We start from the raw sequence: 15,814 nt of genomic DNA, 5'->3' as shown, positions 1-15,814 counted from the left end.
AAGCATGATCTCAGTGGACATAAACACAAGCTCACGTGGACAGTCTGTTATTTCCGTTTTACAGATATGAAAACTGAGGCTTCCAGAAGTTTAATAACATTTCCAAGTTAGTAAATATCAAGGCTCCCTGAGTCCAGAGGCTGTATTTTTTAAACATGGACTCGTCTAATGGAGTTTGTGAGTCTGAAACAGGTCTTGTGGTGGTATTGTTTCTTTTATAATCCATATACCATGGACTAGGTCTGATATTTGAGTTAGGGGCTAGAAATTGTCATAAACAGTGAGAAATCTTTACATGGGTATGACAGCTTGATATGTGTACAAATATAAGCAGAAATTCTGCATATTTACGCCACCTGGATGGTTCGTTTTTTCAGCCAAATGCTGTTACCATGGGACCTCATCTCCCAAAATATAACAGTTACAATCATACCCGGCTATTAAATTTGGAGATTAAAAGGATGCATTTTGGTCCAGCTCTCTGCTACTCTTCCCCAAACCACCCTTAACAGAAAAACAAAGCAATTACCTAGAAAATTCAAACTAAAACCTTGTTTGCCTAAATTGCCTGAGAAGTTAGCCTCAAACAGTACCGTTAATTGCCTTTCCTTTGGAAACTTGTCTCCTGTGTGAAGAGACAAAAAGAGAGGGGAAAAAGCCATGTGAAATACTCTATTTATACACAAAATTAGCTGGAATCTAAATGCATCAACAGCTGGCAAAAAGCAAGAGTTATACAAATTGCAAAACTGGTCAGCAGTTCGAAGCGTTGCAAAAACCAATGTCAACTCGTTCAAATGTTGTCTTGTGGATTTTTCCTTAAATTATTTCCCAAAAGAACAGAGTACATAATACTTTTCTTCAGTAACCTGAAGAGATCTGTGTTCCTGCTGGAAATGAAGTTTTTCAATTATTTTCAATTGAGTAAAACAGCAACACATATTTTCAGCAATGACATTATTAAGCCTATATCACAAAATGTAAACTTACAGTGTTTGAGGATGAAAGTTAACCTAGGAGTAAGTTTTTTTTTTAATATTTTATTAACATGATCAGTTAATTTGAGACAAAAATAAAGGCTGGATTAGCAGTTTATGAAATGAGCTTAAAAGTAAAGAAGATTGGGGCGCCTGGGTGGCTCAGTGGGTTAAGCCGCTGCCTTCAGCTCAGGTCATGATCTCAGGGTCCTGGGATCGAGTCCCACATCGGGCTCTCTGCTCAGCAGGGAGCCTGCTTCTCTCTCTCTCTCTCTCTCTCTCTCTCTCTACCAGCCTCTCTACCTACCTGTTATCTCTCTCTGTCAAATAAATAAATAAAATCTTTTAAAAAAACAAAAAAAGTAAAGAAGATCATGCAGTGAGGAAACTTCAGTTTAGAAAGATGAGCCGGGAGGCGCTGGGTGGCTGTCAGTTAAGCGCCTGCCTTCAGCTCAGGTCATGATCCCAGGGGCCTGAGATCCCCTGGCATCTGGCTTCCTGCTCGGTGGGGATATTGCTTCTCCCTCTGCCCCACTCCCCAGTGTGTATGCTCTCGCTCTCTCTATCTCCAACAAATAAATAAAATCTTTAAAAAAGAGAGAGAGAGAGAGAAAAGGTGAGCCAAAATGATCAGTTAAGTGGTAAATAGATACATAGGAAGATTCTTCAAGCAGCCTGGGTTTTATTTTTTAAGATTTTTTTTTTTTTAAGTTATTTGAGAGAGAATACATATGCAAGAGAGAAAGCATGATGGTTGGAGGTGAGGAACAGAGGGAGAGAGAGAAGTGGTTTCCCCGCCAAGCAGGGAGCTAGGCTAGGCTCAATTCCAGGACCCTGAGATCTTGACCTGAGCCGAAGGCAGACCCTTAACCAACGGAGCCACCCAGGTGCCCTGCAATCTGAGGTTTTATCAGAAGAATTTGGTGAAGTGTCAGACAACACCAGAGCAAATAAAGTAGACCAAGTGAGATGTTGAAATAGGATGGTGTAGAAAGATAATTGTATCAAGAGGGGATTCTTTGGGTAGTTCGGTCATTAAGCATCTGCCTTCGTGGCTCAGGTCATGATCCCAGGGCCCTGGGATTGAGCCCTACAACGGGCTCCCTGCTCAGTGGGGAACCTGCTTCTCCCTCTTCCTCTGCCTGCTGCTCCCCCTGCTTGTGCTCTCTCTCTCTCTCAAATGAATAAATAAAATCTTTAAAAAAATTTTTTTAAATTTTTTAAAAGATGATTCCTAGAACACTTCAGGATTATTGATGATAGATATCCATGGGCACTCACATTTTTATTTTTTTAATCTAGGAGTTGGAAAATGCAGCTGGGAGCTGGACAGATGACTTGGCTCAGCTGACCCTCTTGAAGGACACCCTCTGTGCCTACATTAGTGCTGACGATATCTCCATCCTGAACGAGCGCATGGAGCTTCTGCAAAGGCAGTGGGAAGAACTATGCCACCAGGTAAGACAAACTGCGTGGAGCATTAGCTCGGAAAGGTGGAAAACCGGAAGATGACTAGGAATGCCAAATGCCTTGATCCATGCTTGGACCTATCCTATAATTCAAGGTATACATGGAGGGAGAACTCTGGTTTTTGTGGAAAATATTTCAGATTAAGACAATTGTATCTTAACATGATATTTGAGATGCATCTCAGCTGGATTCTCTTGCTGTCCCTTTTGCTGGCTGGCATAATATTGTAAAGGAAAAACATTTTTTTTTTTGGTTCATGAATGTGGTCTTGCTAGGGACTGGTGTTCTTTTTCTTACTTTAAACATGTGAAAAACCTTTGTTTTATTTGCAGATTTTGCTAAATACTGTGGAAATGGTTTTTGTATTTGGAAACATTGTGTCTGTTGATTGACCATTATTGTTTCCTAGTAATTCATGTGTTTGGCCTTTTTAGTCATATGTGATTCATTTATTAAGTATTTCCCTTGAACGTAATACTATAAAATTGAGATCCCAGATTGGATTTTTTTTTAATATTTTATTCATTTATTTGACAGACAGAGATCACAAGTAGGCAGAGAGGCAGTCAGAGAGAGAGAGGGGAAAGCAGGCTCCCCGCTGAGCATCGAGCCCAATGCAGGGCTCGATCCCAGGACCCTGGGGGATCATGACCCGAGCTGAAGGCGGAGGCTTTAACCTACTGAGCCACCCAGGTGCCCCCCAGATTGGATTTTGATTTTGGAATGAAAGGCGGAGATCAGTGGCAAGGCGATGAGAAGGCATCAGAGGCAAAGAAGAACATAGATTAAAGGCCCACAAGTGAAGAGCAGGTTCTGACTGATGGCCTGGAGACCGTCGCCTCCAGGAAGCTGGAAGTGTGTTAGTTGTGTCCCTTGCTCTACCTGATTGCTCTGCTTGGCCCTTAATAGCCTGCGGTCCATATTTGTTCAGTGAATCAGTACGTTATTCTTCTCTGAATTATTCAATCCAAAATCAGTACGTAACTGTCCAGTAAATTATCATACGATTTTCTCATCCAAGGACTTCATCATGACATAGCATATAAGTAAAAGAAAACTTGATGTGTATAAGTTATGGAACATGATCGCAGCAATGTTCAGTTACTTTATGAGCCTTATTCATTTGTCTGTCTTAAAACTGAGAAAAATCTAGCACTATTTGCTAACTCAATACTTTTCAGCATATTCTGTGAAAGTAATTATACTATATCCATTTCTCTGGCTAATTGACGTCTTAAAAGGTGTCAGGGTGGGGTGCCTGGGTAGCTCAGTGGGTTAAGGCCTCTGCCTTTGGCTCAGGTCATGGTCTCAGGGTCCTGGGATCGAGCCCCACATCGGGCTCTCTGCTCAGCAGAGAGCCTGCTTCTCCCTCTCTCTGCCTGCCTCTCTGCCTACTTGTGATCTGTCTGTCAAATAAATAAATAATCTTAAGGGCGCCTGGGTGGCTCAGTGGGTTAAGCCGCTGCCTTCGGCTCAGGTCATGATCTCGGGGTCCTGGGATCGAGTCCCGCATCGGGCTCTCTGCTCAGCAGGAGCCTGCTTCCTCCTCTCTCTCTCTCTCTGCCTGCCTCTCTGCCTACTCATGATCTCTCTCTGTCAAATAAATAAATAAAATCTTAAAAAAAAAAAAAAAAAGCTGTCAGGGAGATAACAATTTAAATAATGGCTTCCACTCGCTTTCCAAACCTGCCACGAATTGCCCTACCCCAAGACCTTGTCAGACCACTCTTCCTGCCTACACTGACTGTTCCTTTCCTTATGATTTTAACCCATCTTTTTTCAAATACCACAAACCCTATGATGCCATTGTTTGAGATGCTCAAACCTCAATATTTTCCTGTTCCTCTGAATGCCATTTCCCTTTCGCCCGTGCCATCACTTGACACTACATTGTTCCTGATGTCATCGTCATCATCATCTTCTTCTTTTAATGGTTTTGACTTTATTTCAAGACTACGAGGCCCTTGAGAATGAAGACCATTTCTTTTTATCTCCAGTGCCTTGAACAACTAACTGTTCCTATATACTGTTAATGATTTAAGGAAGACTTTAGGGCATTTGTTTTACGTCATGGTACTTACATTCCTTTAAATGTAAAATAATGATAGGGTCTTTGAATATTTTTAAAGTTAAGAAGATTATGATTATGCAGTATTTTTGGATTTAGGAAAACACGCACTGTATAAAAATGCCATGACGTAGAAAGGACACAAATGTCTAGTTATAAGATGAATTAGTTTGGGGATCTAATGTATAGCATGGTGACTATAGTTAGGAAGACTTATTAGATTTTTGAAAGTCACTAAGCGAGTAGATACTTGATTTTTAAAATTAATTTATTTGAAGTTTTATTTGTTTTTAAAATTTCAAAATCATGAACATACAGTGTTCTATTAGTTTCAGGTATACCACAGAGTGATTGAATATATCACTCAGTGCTCATCAGTATAAGTGTACCTTAATCTCTTTTACCTAGTCACCCTTCCCCCCACCTCCCCTCTGTTCTCTACAGTTAAGAGTCTTTTTTTTTTTTTTTTTTTTTTTTTTGCTTATCTCATTTGTTTTGTTTCTTAAGTTCTATGTATGAGTGAAATCATATGATATTTGTCTTTCTCTGACGGACCTATTTCACTTAACATTATACCCTTTAGCTCCATCCCTGTTGTTTCAAATGGCAAGATTTCATTCTTTTTCTTATGACTAATATCTTAAATGCTCTCACAGTACACACAGAAATTGTAATTGTGTGACATGATGGATGTGTTAACTAATCTTGTGGTAATCCTTTCACAGGACAAATGTATATCAGATCACCACATTGCACACCTTAAACTTACACCATGCTGTACATCAATTATATCTCAAAAAGCTGGAAAAAGAAAAAAGGGGACAAAAGTGTCTATGTTTAACGTTGCTTCCCAGGCTTAGATATATCTAGGCAACAGTCTGTTTAGAAATACGTTGTGAAGGCTGCTGTTGATCACGTGATATGCTGTGTCAAGGCTAATACCTTGCACCTGTGAGTGGACTAAGACTTAAGTAAAAAAAGAGGAAGTGCATTGAATACAGAGTGTTTCTAGAAACCTTCTAAATTGAATGTCTTGGGCATGAAGCGAAAGCATCTGATCTCCCATTACTTCAGTCTAAAAAAATTATTTGACTCCGGTGAGATTTTAGTCATGGGCAGTCCTACCAAAGGTGACAGGATCTAGCTGCAAGTAGGAATATATCTTAGTTGCTAGTCCTCGAGCTAGTGTTTCCGGAGTACCACCGTCAAGTCTGAAACCACAAAAGGAAATGAGCTTGAGCCTATGGTCTCATTCTAAAAGCTGAAAACTGTAGTTAAACCTGGCACTATCCCACAGTTAAAGAGCAAGCAGCCTGTTCACAGTCCGATCGAGGCAGTGGATGAGGAGGCAGGAGTTGTCGGAACTGCGGAGCAGGAGGAAAACTTGCCGTGAGTAAGGCTTTCAGAGGAGAGTTAATGTAGGAAAGTTCACCGTTCACAAATAGACTCCCCAAATGGTTTGTTGTGTCTGCCTACAGCCAGAGCTTCTCTCCGTCTTTATTCCCATTTGGTTTTGTAGATCTATGTGTAATTCTAGTTGAGATATAAATATATCATCATTGTAATTGCTTGGTGTTTTTCAAATTGTCATGGTAAAAATATGTGAAGTCGAAAAGGATGTATTTCCTGTTCAGCTGCCTCACGCTCTGGAGGTTTGAGCCAGTCCTTGCCAGCTATTGGCAATGAAAAGTGCTTGTAACCTTGAGAAAAACCCAAATATATGCTGAGCTAATAAATAATTCGAGGGTTCCAGCTGACCCCAAAGAAGGAGAGAGTGATGTTCACTTACCATATGGCCTAAATGTCAGTTTTACAAACCAAAAGGAAAATGCCGCCTCCATTATGAACTGACATCTCTTGAGCAGCTCTGGGTGCTGCTTTGCATCCAGCGCTTGTGGTCTGCCTGTGTCTTCGTTCAGCGGTTGCTTTACGGTGAGCAGATGAAGGCAACACTCCCGTGCCCCGTGGTAAGCACCAGAGACACCTAGTCAAGCTGCTCAGTGGAGGTATTGAATACCTGAGTGTCAAGAGGGAAAAAGATTAAAAACTCAAATGAACCCCGGTACCAGTAGTAGTAGGAGTAGTAGTAGGAGTAGGAGTACTCATAGTAGTCATCGCCGTCCATTAATGGCCAGCTTCCTTTACATCTTTGATATGTACTGGCTACTTTCTTATTTTGTTTGTATTCTACTACGAGCCTACTATTCCTAGACATATGTCAGTGCTTGGCACAGAGCAGACACCTGTTTACTGCAAACAGTAAACATTTGTTTAATGAATTTGGAACAGATGAAAAATTCATTTACAAAGGAAGTAAGGTGTAGAGAAGATGATTCCCCCTGCCCTGGTCATATCGTTAGCAAGTGATAGAGACTGTTTTTGAATCTTAGCTGCCTCTGGGTATTTGATCGTAATGTTCCACGGCAGCCTGTGTCAAAGACTCAAGCTTTGCTGGTTCTGTCTCATACTGACTACAAACAAATTCCTCAGATTTATCTAACCTTCTCTCTTCTTCACTCTGGATTGGGGATAATAACACCTACCTCTCAGGGAAATAGGTAGTATTTTTCTATTATGTGCTCCTCTTCCCTGTGGATGTTGTGGGGGAAAGCCTTAGAATTCGTCCTTGCTCACGGCCATTATTTGGGGGAAGAGGAAAAGAGGAACCACACATAGCAAGAACCTGGTTAATCTTAATTAAATCTGAAGGGCAAGAGCTTTTACTGTTGTCTTAAAAAGCAGTTGCTTTTGGAGCATGAAAAAAGAAAGTTACCAGCGTGTGTGTGACTCTAGCTGTGTAAAAAGAAATGTTTACAGAATAAAATCTGAAAAGACACATACTAAAAAACAAAAACAAAAACAAAAAGCAGGTGTTTGGGGAGGTCCCAATTATGAAAACATAATTTCAGTTTGGACATCAGTTGAGCCAGAATTTTAATGACCAACCACACTTCTGACTCTGATGCTGTGTGAATGAAAGGGAAAAAAATCTTACCCACCAAAAAATTCCACATTTTAGCATTCCTGCCGAAGATCAGAATCCACGCTTCTAGCACAGTTCGAGAGGAAAGGGGTTGCTGGAAGAATCATGCTCTTAGCTGCGCCTCTGTCTTGGTAGAGCTTACTGTAGGTGAACTTTGTCTCCAAAACTCTTTAACCTGTGTTTTCGTAGCCTTTTCCATTCCTACCAGTATCCACCCCGAGGAAGTTCACTGCTTTTGGGCTATTCTGTATTTTTCTGCCTCAATGAAAACTTAATGATAAGCTGACTTGTACTACTGCGGAAATACTTAATGGTTTCATCAGTGTCCCCCTACCCAGAAAATTTTTATTTTAAAAGATTGCAATTAATTCAAGAGGATGCATTTGTACCGTTGACATTCAAAAACTGTTAGGTTATGGGGCCCACTATCTAAGTGACCCATATGACTAGGGCTAGCCCCAGCATAGGGAACCTGGTCTCAAAGCCTAATTACCAGGTGGTTTCTTAGGCGTAGAATCATAGACATTTTGGGACGTGTAGGACCTTGATTATTAATGACCCAGTCATTAACAGAGCCAACCTAGTTAGCCAGAACTGCTAACTAGGAAGCATATAGTACCTTAGAAATATTTTCATTTTCATTTTTAAAAGGAAATTGGTTTGAAGTGCATCACAAAGTAAAATGGACAAATGGATTGATGGATAAAGGAATACATGTATTAAAGCAAAATGAGGCAAAATGTTCACAACTTTAGAGTCTAGTAAGTGTATTATAGGTGCTTACCCTTATAGTTCTTTCAACTTTTCTGTCTGTCTAATGTTTTTCATGATAAAATGTCAGTGGGGGGAAAAGAAAATTAAGAGATGGTGTTTAATGCGATGGGATGACTGGTAGAATGTTTAGCATTATCAACTGGAGTGTGTAGAACATCTATAAAAAAGGTCATCTTTATGTCACTCAAATCCCATTATATTTTGCTAACATGTAGCTTAGCGCTCAACTAAAAATATTCCTTAGGATCTATACCAGCACTGCAAAAACAAGAGTACTGTGAAGTCATACAATTTTAAAATACCGGAAGGGATCACTCTAGACTTAGAGATAAGAAACAGGCCCCTTGTGTCTCTACTGCATAAAGAACTATTACAACTCAGTGCTAAAACAAACAAACAACAAACAAAAAACCCCATTCAAAAATGGGCAAAGGATTTGACCAGGTCGTTGTCCAAAGACTATATACAGGTGGCCAAGAAACACGAGAAGATTTTCAGCATCATTAGCCGTCAGAGAAACGTGAATCAGAACCATGGTGAGATACCACTTCGTGTCACTAGGATAACTAAAATCAAAAAGACAGATAATAGCAAATGTTGGTGAGGATGTGGAGAAATGAGAACCCTACTGCTGGTGGGAATGTGACAGGTGCAGCCACTTCGGCAGACACTCTGTAGTGTCACCAGGTAACCCGGCAATTCTGCTTGTGGGTGTGTACCCCAAAGGCAACTAAACGTGTGTCTCCCTGCACAACAGCAGCATTATTCATAACATACGGAAGCAACCAAAACACCCACCCACAGATGAACGTTTAACTTTTTAACTTTCCTTTTAACTGCTGAATATAGTCCATCAGATGTCTATCCGTATGATGGACTGTATTCAGCAGTTAAAAGGAATGAAGTAGAGACACATGCGACAACATAAATAACTTTGAAACCTTTAATCGGAGCAACATTATATGGTATGTGAATTATGTCTCAGGAAACCCTTATGCACAAGGAAGAGGGAAAGGTAAAAGACACAGAGGGAGATGAATTAAAAAAGAAAGCGGGAGGCAAGTGAGAGAACTTGCGTCAAGTGTAAGGGTCGGTACAGAGCTGAGCCACAGGGACCCGTCTTCCACGTCTGACCTCCTGGCACCGCGCCCCTCTGCTCCCCTCGCTCGACACCTGCGACTCAGCTCAGGCTCCCTTTCCTTCCTTTTCACTATTCGTCCTTATTTTTCTTTCTTTCCTTTTCCCCTTTTTCTTCCTTTCCTTCCTTCTTTCTCTGTCCCTTCCTCTTTCCTCTTTCCCTTCTCTTTCAGTACGAGTGCATCCAGCGATGCTGTAGAAGTCTCCGCAGAACCCGTTGCCGTGTGAGGCTGGGCTGTTCCGAACGTTGAGTGAAGGTGCACGCGGCCCTTCCGGAGGGAAGCAGAGGGCTGGCTGCCTCCCACTGGCGTTTCATAGCGGGTCCGTGTGCAACTTCCTAGATGCCTCCTAGGACCGTACAATGACCTAAAGAGATGCACAACTATTGCTTATTCCAGTCCACCCGACTCCATTGATTGGCTTTTTTCCTCAGGTTCCATGTTCTGCTCTGATGATCCTTTTATGTGTTCTCCCATTTAAACCTTCAGCTCTCCCTAAGGCGGCAGCAAGTAAGTGAGAGATTGAATGAATGGGCGGTCTTCAGTGAAAAGAACAAGGAGCTTTGTGAATGGCTGACCCAGATGGAAAGCAAAGTTTCTCAAAATGGAGACATCCTCATTGAAGAAATGATAGAGAAGCTCAAGAAGGTACGGAATGCGTGGCTATGTATGTTTTCCCCGTTCGTAACACGTAGGCATACTTTTAACAGGTATAAAAGATGGCTTTACTTATTATTAAACTATTAAATTCCTGTCCTGTAAAAGCACTATATTTTAAATGTTTTTTTTTCTTTTTAATATGAAATAAACTTGCATGCAAAGGCCTCCTTTGCACACAATATATGTGGATATGCTGAAGTAAATTATCCGCTGATAAGAGAAATGTTCGGTGTGTGCCGGTTTTAGCTACCTGCCCAGAAGGAATTGTTTGTGTGTATTAGTTTTCTTTTGTGTCTTTTGTTTTTGGTTTTAGAGAAGTAAAATCGCTAGAGTAGGACTAAAAGAAAGAATTCTTAGGATTAATTAAGCTGACATTTTCTCTGTAAAACAGAACGCATGGACATTTACAGGAATGAAAACTTTTCTGAGGTTCCTGGATAGCTCTGTCGGCGGAGCCGTTGAATGTCAGACTCTAGATTTCAGCTTGGGTCGGGATCCGAGGGTCATGGGATGAGGCCTGCATTGGGCTTTTGCTCAAGGTGGAGTCTGCTTGCCCCTCCCACTCCCACTCTTTCCCTCTGCCCATCTACCCACTCATGCTCTCTCTCTCTCTAATAAATCTTGGGAAAAAAAGGAAAATTTCCTGAGAATTTTGCTTCATATTTTTTTCCAGTTATGTATGACTATTAAATTATAGTCATACGGTTACAGAACATTTTTTGGGTCTGTGTAGGGCTGATCAAATTTATTAGCCTTTAAAAATATTTTTGATGGGGCGCCTGGGTGGCTCAGTTGGTAAGCATCTGCCTTAGGCTCAGGTCGTGATCCCAGCGTTCTGGAATCAAGCCCTGTGTGGCATCAGGTTCCTTGCTCGGCAGGAAACCTGCTTCTCCCTCTGCCGGCTGTTCCCCTTGCTTGTGCTCCCTCTCTCTTTCTCTGACAAATAAGTGAAATCTTTTTAAAAATAAAATAAAAATAAATTAAAATGTTTTGAAAAAAAAAAAAGAAAACAATGCACAGAAATCAGTTGCATTTCTCTACACCAACAGCAAGACAGAAGAAAGAGATATTAAGGAGTCAATCCCATTTACAATTGCATCCAAAACCATAAGATACCTAGGAATAAACCTAACCAAAGAGACACAGAATCTATACTCAGAAAACTATAAAGTACTCATGAAAGAAATTGAGGAAGACACAAAGAAATGGAAAAATGTTCCATGCTCCTGGATTGGAAGAATAAATATTGTGAAAATGTCTATGCTACCTAAAGCAATCTACACATTTAATGCAATTCCTATCAAAGTACCATCCATCTTTTTCAAAGAAAAAAAATGTTTTGGATAGTATCATTGATGCTTCCACATTATTTTTGAATAATTATTGATCGTATTGATTTATTTCAGTTTGTGTTCCTTGTTAGCACACATCACTCTCTGGTTCACAATGTACTTTCTCTATTTACTTGTTGGTTCTTTGTCTGCAGTGGGAGCCCCACTGGATTGTCAGCTTTGCTAGAAATGTCTTTGTCTGTTTTATTCATTGCTGTGTCTCCTGTGCCCAGAGCAATGCCTGTCTTCTCATAAGTACTCAGTCATCACTGAATACTGAATAAACAAATTATAGCCTCATTCACTCTAAAATAAATGCAAATAATTATTAGGAAAAATCGTCCATGCATATACGTAAAGGAAAAAAACTCCAGTGTAAACATGCAATATTAACAGTTTTAAGGCTTTCCACTTAAAATGTCAGATTCTAGCAATGAGCATTTTTATATTTGATATTATAAACCTTTAAAATGTGAACTAAAATAAAACAGATTTCATTTCAATATCTGCCAATAACTTTGCACTTTGATAGTTTCTGGATATCAGAGAATGCTCCACTGGACTGATTAATGGACTATAGGTATTATAGTGAAGCTTGCTATAGAATCAGTCTTTCTTAAGTGCATCTCTATTCTCATTGATTTTCTTCATGAAATTTAGAATGCATATTTTGGGGTGTGGAAAAAACTATCTCTTGGACAAAATACAATCACAACTGAAAAATTAGAAGAATTTTAGTTTTTCACATAATTTTGTTAAACAATTTGGCACAATGTCAGAAATAATCTTTAAAATATTAGCGATGCTATTTTGTATATAAAATGAGTTCTGAGATTTCAGAAGAAGTGTTTATGAGCTTGACTCTGTGGGGTCAGGACATCTATGTATCAGTCACACAACCCCTCTGTGTTGAAATAACATAAAATGAGAGAAGATAGGGTGGGGGTGCTTGGCCAAAAGAGAGCACTTGGCACTGAGATAGGAAAGAACTGCACTGGCTTCTCCTATTTCTGGGGTAAGGGAGGGGGGTCCTTCTTGCTTTGGTAACTGACTTGAGAGGATATCCCTGTTGCCACACTAACTTTAGAGCAGGGAAGGGTTAAAATATCCATGACTCTATAGCCTGTCTTTGTGTTATTATTTTGTTGAGATAATATTGGCTGCCTGACGGGAGTTAAGCCCAAACAATGAAGGAAAGGCAATTCTAAAGATTGGCTTCTGGCACTGTGGCAGGAGTAAGAGGATCATTGGTCAGGCGGTGAGGGTTGGGGAAGATAGATGTCCATTCATCATCGCTTAAACCACGCCGGTCAGTGGCCTTTATCTTGCATAGGGAGCCAGTGTTTCCTTTTCCAAAACAATCTTTAAGAGAAGTGAGTACAGCAACTGGGCAAATGAAAAAGGTTGAGACCCGTTAATCCCCTAGGACTAATGGTTATTATTCTAGGGAGCTAGTTCGCCATTGATCTATGTGTTACACAATATTGACACTGCGTAGAGGATAGCTCATTAAAATGAAGGTATTTGTTCTAAAGCATTCTGCGCAAGTGACTGACAGAAGCACATCTATACTTTCACATATAAATACACATATATGTCAGTTGCACATACGTAATTGTGCACACACACGCACACACATACACACAACTTCTAAGCCTCTTAGCAACTGTTTGTATGAGGATTGATTCTAAATATAACACCCAGGTCGGTGATTATAACAATAAGGTGTAATTTCTCAGTATTAAAACCCTTCAAGTTTTGTCTTTCTGTGTGTACACTGTTATTGATTTTTTTAATGCCCATTTTAAGTAAATAAAAAATATTTCCATTCTCTTTAAGAAAAGTTCTATGAAAATTCAATCTAGAGTCTGTGCACATCCCCCCAAAAATAGGGACCCCTAATTCTTGTGTACATGGACTGATACTCACACAGCATTCCTCATGCCCAAACATTCCAAGCAATACAAAACGGTAATTATCGTGTTTCTAGTGGAGCCGGGCTGAATGCATTAAAAATATGATTTCTGATCTCTGTGATTGCTATTTATTATGCAGGATTATCAAGAGGAAATTGCTGTGGCCCAAGAGAACAAAATACAGCTCCAGCAGATAGGAGAACGACTGGCTCGAGCCAGCCATGAAAGCAAAGCCTCTGAGATTGAATACAAGCTCGGCAAGGTCAATGACCGGTGGCAGCATCTTCTGGATCTTATGGCAGCCAGGTAAAAAGGATCCTGTGCCACGGGACATGTGTGTGCAGAATTTTCAAGCATTCAGTCCACCTTTCATTGCAGCTGAAGATAACCCAATGAATCTCTGTCTGTGCTTGTCATCCCACATTTGAGTTTGTGATTTCTCGTAAATGTCACTTTCATTAACTTTGAAATTCTCCTTCTTGATTAATAAACTCAGTGGTGTTTGCATTTAGCGGAAAGAGAGAAAGTCCTATCCAAACAAAACCCATTCCCAAAAGAGAATTCTTGATTTCAGGGCTGCATGGGTATTCAGGGTTCTATGAGGAAGGAGGTAAAACTGCTAACGAGTGTCCAGGGAGGGCATTTTTATCCACTGTAGGAAAAAAAAAAAAGGATATATAGAAAATCACATTGCTACTGTATTTCTGGCTAGCCGAGTGTGGGAATGAAGCTAATTATTGCCACTCGGCATAGATGTAGAAATAATCTGTATTATTGCAATTTTGTTTTTATCTTTAATAACTAAGTATCTGCCTTGTATTTGAGAGGAATATTATATTCGCTTTCTGTTGCTGAAGGTCAGGTTGAGGAAAGGAGGTAAAAGTAAAGAAAGAAAAAATATGTAAGAGTCTTTATGAGCATTACACAAGTCTGATAGAGCGAATGAGACACTATGTTATTTGATATAAAGGGAATGACGACGTAAATGCTTTGTTTTAGGTGAACTTGGTTTCACATAGTAATGTAGGCTCCACAAGGGCAGTGGACATCCTTGTGCATGCTAGTCCCCGTATATCATGAGCACCAAGAGCGGTGCCTGAATGCAGTTTGGGCTCAAAACATGTTTGAATGAATGAATGAATGAATGAATGAATGAATACGTGAATATCTGAACGGACATGCTTTTGTCTGGCTGTTAGAACAGTTCAGATGTTATGAATCCTTCTGATTCATAGCCGTTTGGAGCTAACTGACAATGCACTTTTAAAGTCTGGGTTCTTTTCCTTAGCACAAATGAAATAGTGCCCTTTGAATACCGTGTGCCCACAATAATTGCATATGGGCATGGCAATTGCATGTGTTGATGTTGAAAATACCTAGCATATTTTTTGTTCTCTAAGGGAATTTCAGAGAGGAGCTTATTTAGGAAGAAGATGAGATTTTTTTTTTATTTTAAAAATAATGAAATATTTTAAGAATAATGAAACAAAAATGGAGTAAATGTTTACCGATTTTTAAATTGTTTATCAAACAGCACTGTGATAGCTGATGCTTATTGAACCCTTGGTATGTGCCACTGACCATGCCACAAGCTTCATATGCATCTTCTCCTGTGTCGTTCACAACACCATTAGAGGTGGGCGTTATTATTATACCCATTTTCTAGATGCAGAGGCTGAGGCTCAGGTTTGCCCATGGTTACACATGTGCTGAGTGGCAGACCCTGCACTCTGTGATTCTAGAAGCCATGCTTGGGAGCACTATATTCTCCTGTCTGCGAAGTTTATGACTTCCTTGTCCCTGATCTAAAGGAAACTAGTCTCTGTAATTATTTCAACAATCTAATCTCCCCATCCTTTGTAAAGGGCTCACAGCAGCTCTGAGATATTTTGAGGCTACAAAGACAGAAGCCCCTTTCCTTGAGGAGTTCATGGTGGATATCTAGACATGCAAAGACATCAAGTAAAGTGACAAGCTAAATGCCCTGGTAAAGGTACTACAAAGCCATGGTAACAGACGGTTGAGCTCAACTACTCCAAGGCTTCCAGCATATGTAGGTTTTAGAACCCCATTTGCTATGTGTAGCCTCACTTCTCAGACTGTGATAACCAAGTCTTATTTCAGAAAGACAAATCAAAGCTCTGCTATAAATACCCTTCTTAGGGAAGCTGCCCAGTTGGTAAACATCCTTGGATTTTTTGGGTTAGATTATGACTCACGGGTTGGCTTGCATTGGCATGTACAATCCAGCTAAACTAGTTAGTGTTCTTTTCTAATCTTTAGTGGCTCAGGGGATACACTGTGTCAAAGATGTTTTAAATTTAATTTAATAGAGTTTATTTGTAAGATGCTAGCTTAAGTGTTATGACCAGTCATTAGCCAACTTTACATCTAAAGAGTTAGGTGCTTTCTCCTCGAAGTCGTTTATTTATAACTTTTCTGCGGTCCAAGTGAGGATTTTCTAGATGTTATTTATCTTTCCAAAGACACGTTAGTAAC

General features: G+C 40.0%; 1 protein-coding gene across 14 annotated transcripts in view; it reads left to right on the top strand.

Moving 5' to 3' along the window:
• Nucleotides 1–15,814, top strand: part of SYNE1 (spectrin repeat containing nuclear envelope protein 1) — a 464,771-nt gene that overhangs the window by 391,434 nt on the left and 57,523 nt on the right. For 13 of the 14 annotated variants that reach the window (XM_059401283.1, XM_059401282.1, XM_059401288.1 and 10 more), the window contains 3 exons: nt 2,280–2,435; nt 9,898–10,056; nt 13,455–13,621. In XM_059401283.1, the coding sequence (XP_059257266.1) occupies nt 2,280–2,435; nt 9,898–10,056; nt 13,455–13,621 (482 nt within the window). Of the gene's footprint in view, nt 1–2,279; nt 2,436–5,822; nt 5,905–9,897; nt 10,057–13,454; nt 13,622–15,814 lie in introns of those variants that run through there. The other variant, XM_059401287.1, reaches the window with a different exon arrangement.

This window comes from Mustela nigripes, chromosome 5, assembly GCF_022355385.1.
Source record: "Mustela nigripes isolate SB6536 chromosome 5, MUSNIG.SB6536, whole genome shotgun sequence".
Lineage (NCBI taxonomy): Eukaryota > Metazoa > Chordata > Mammalia > Carnivora > Mustelidae > Mustela > Mustela nigripes.
This window is presented reverse-complemented; position numbering and strand designations above follow the sequence as displayed.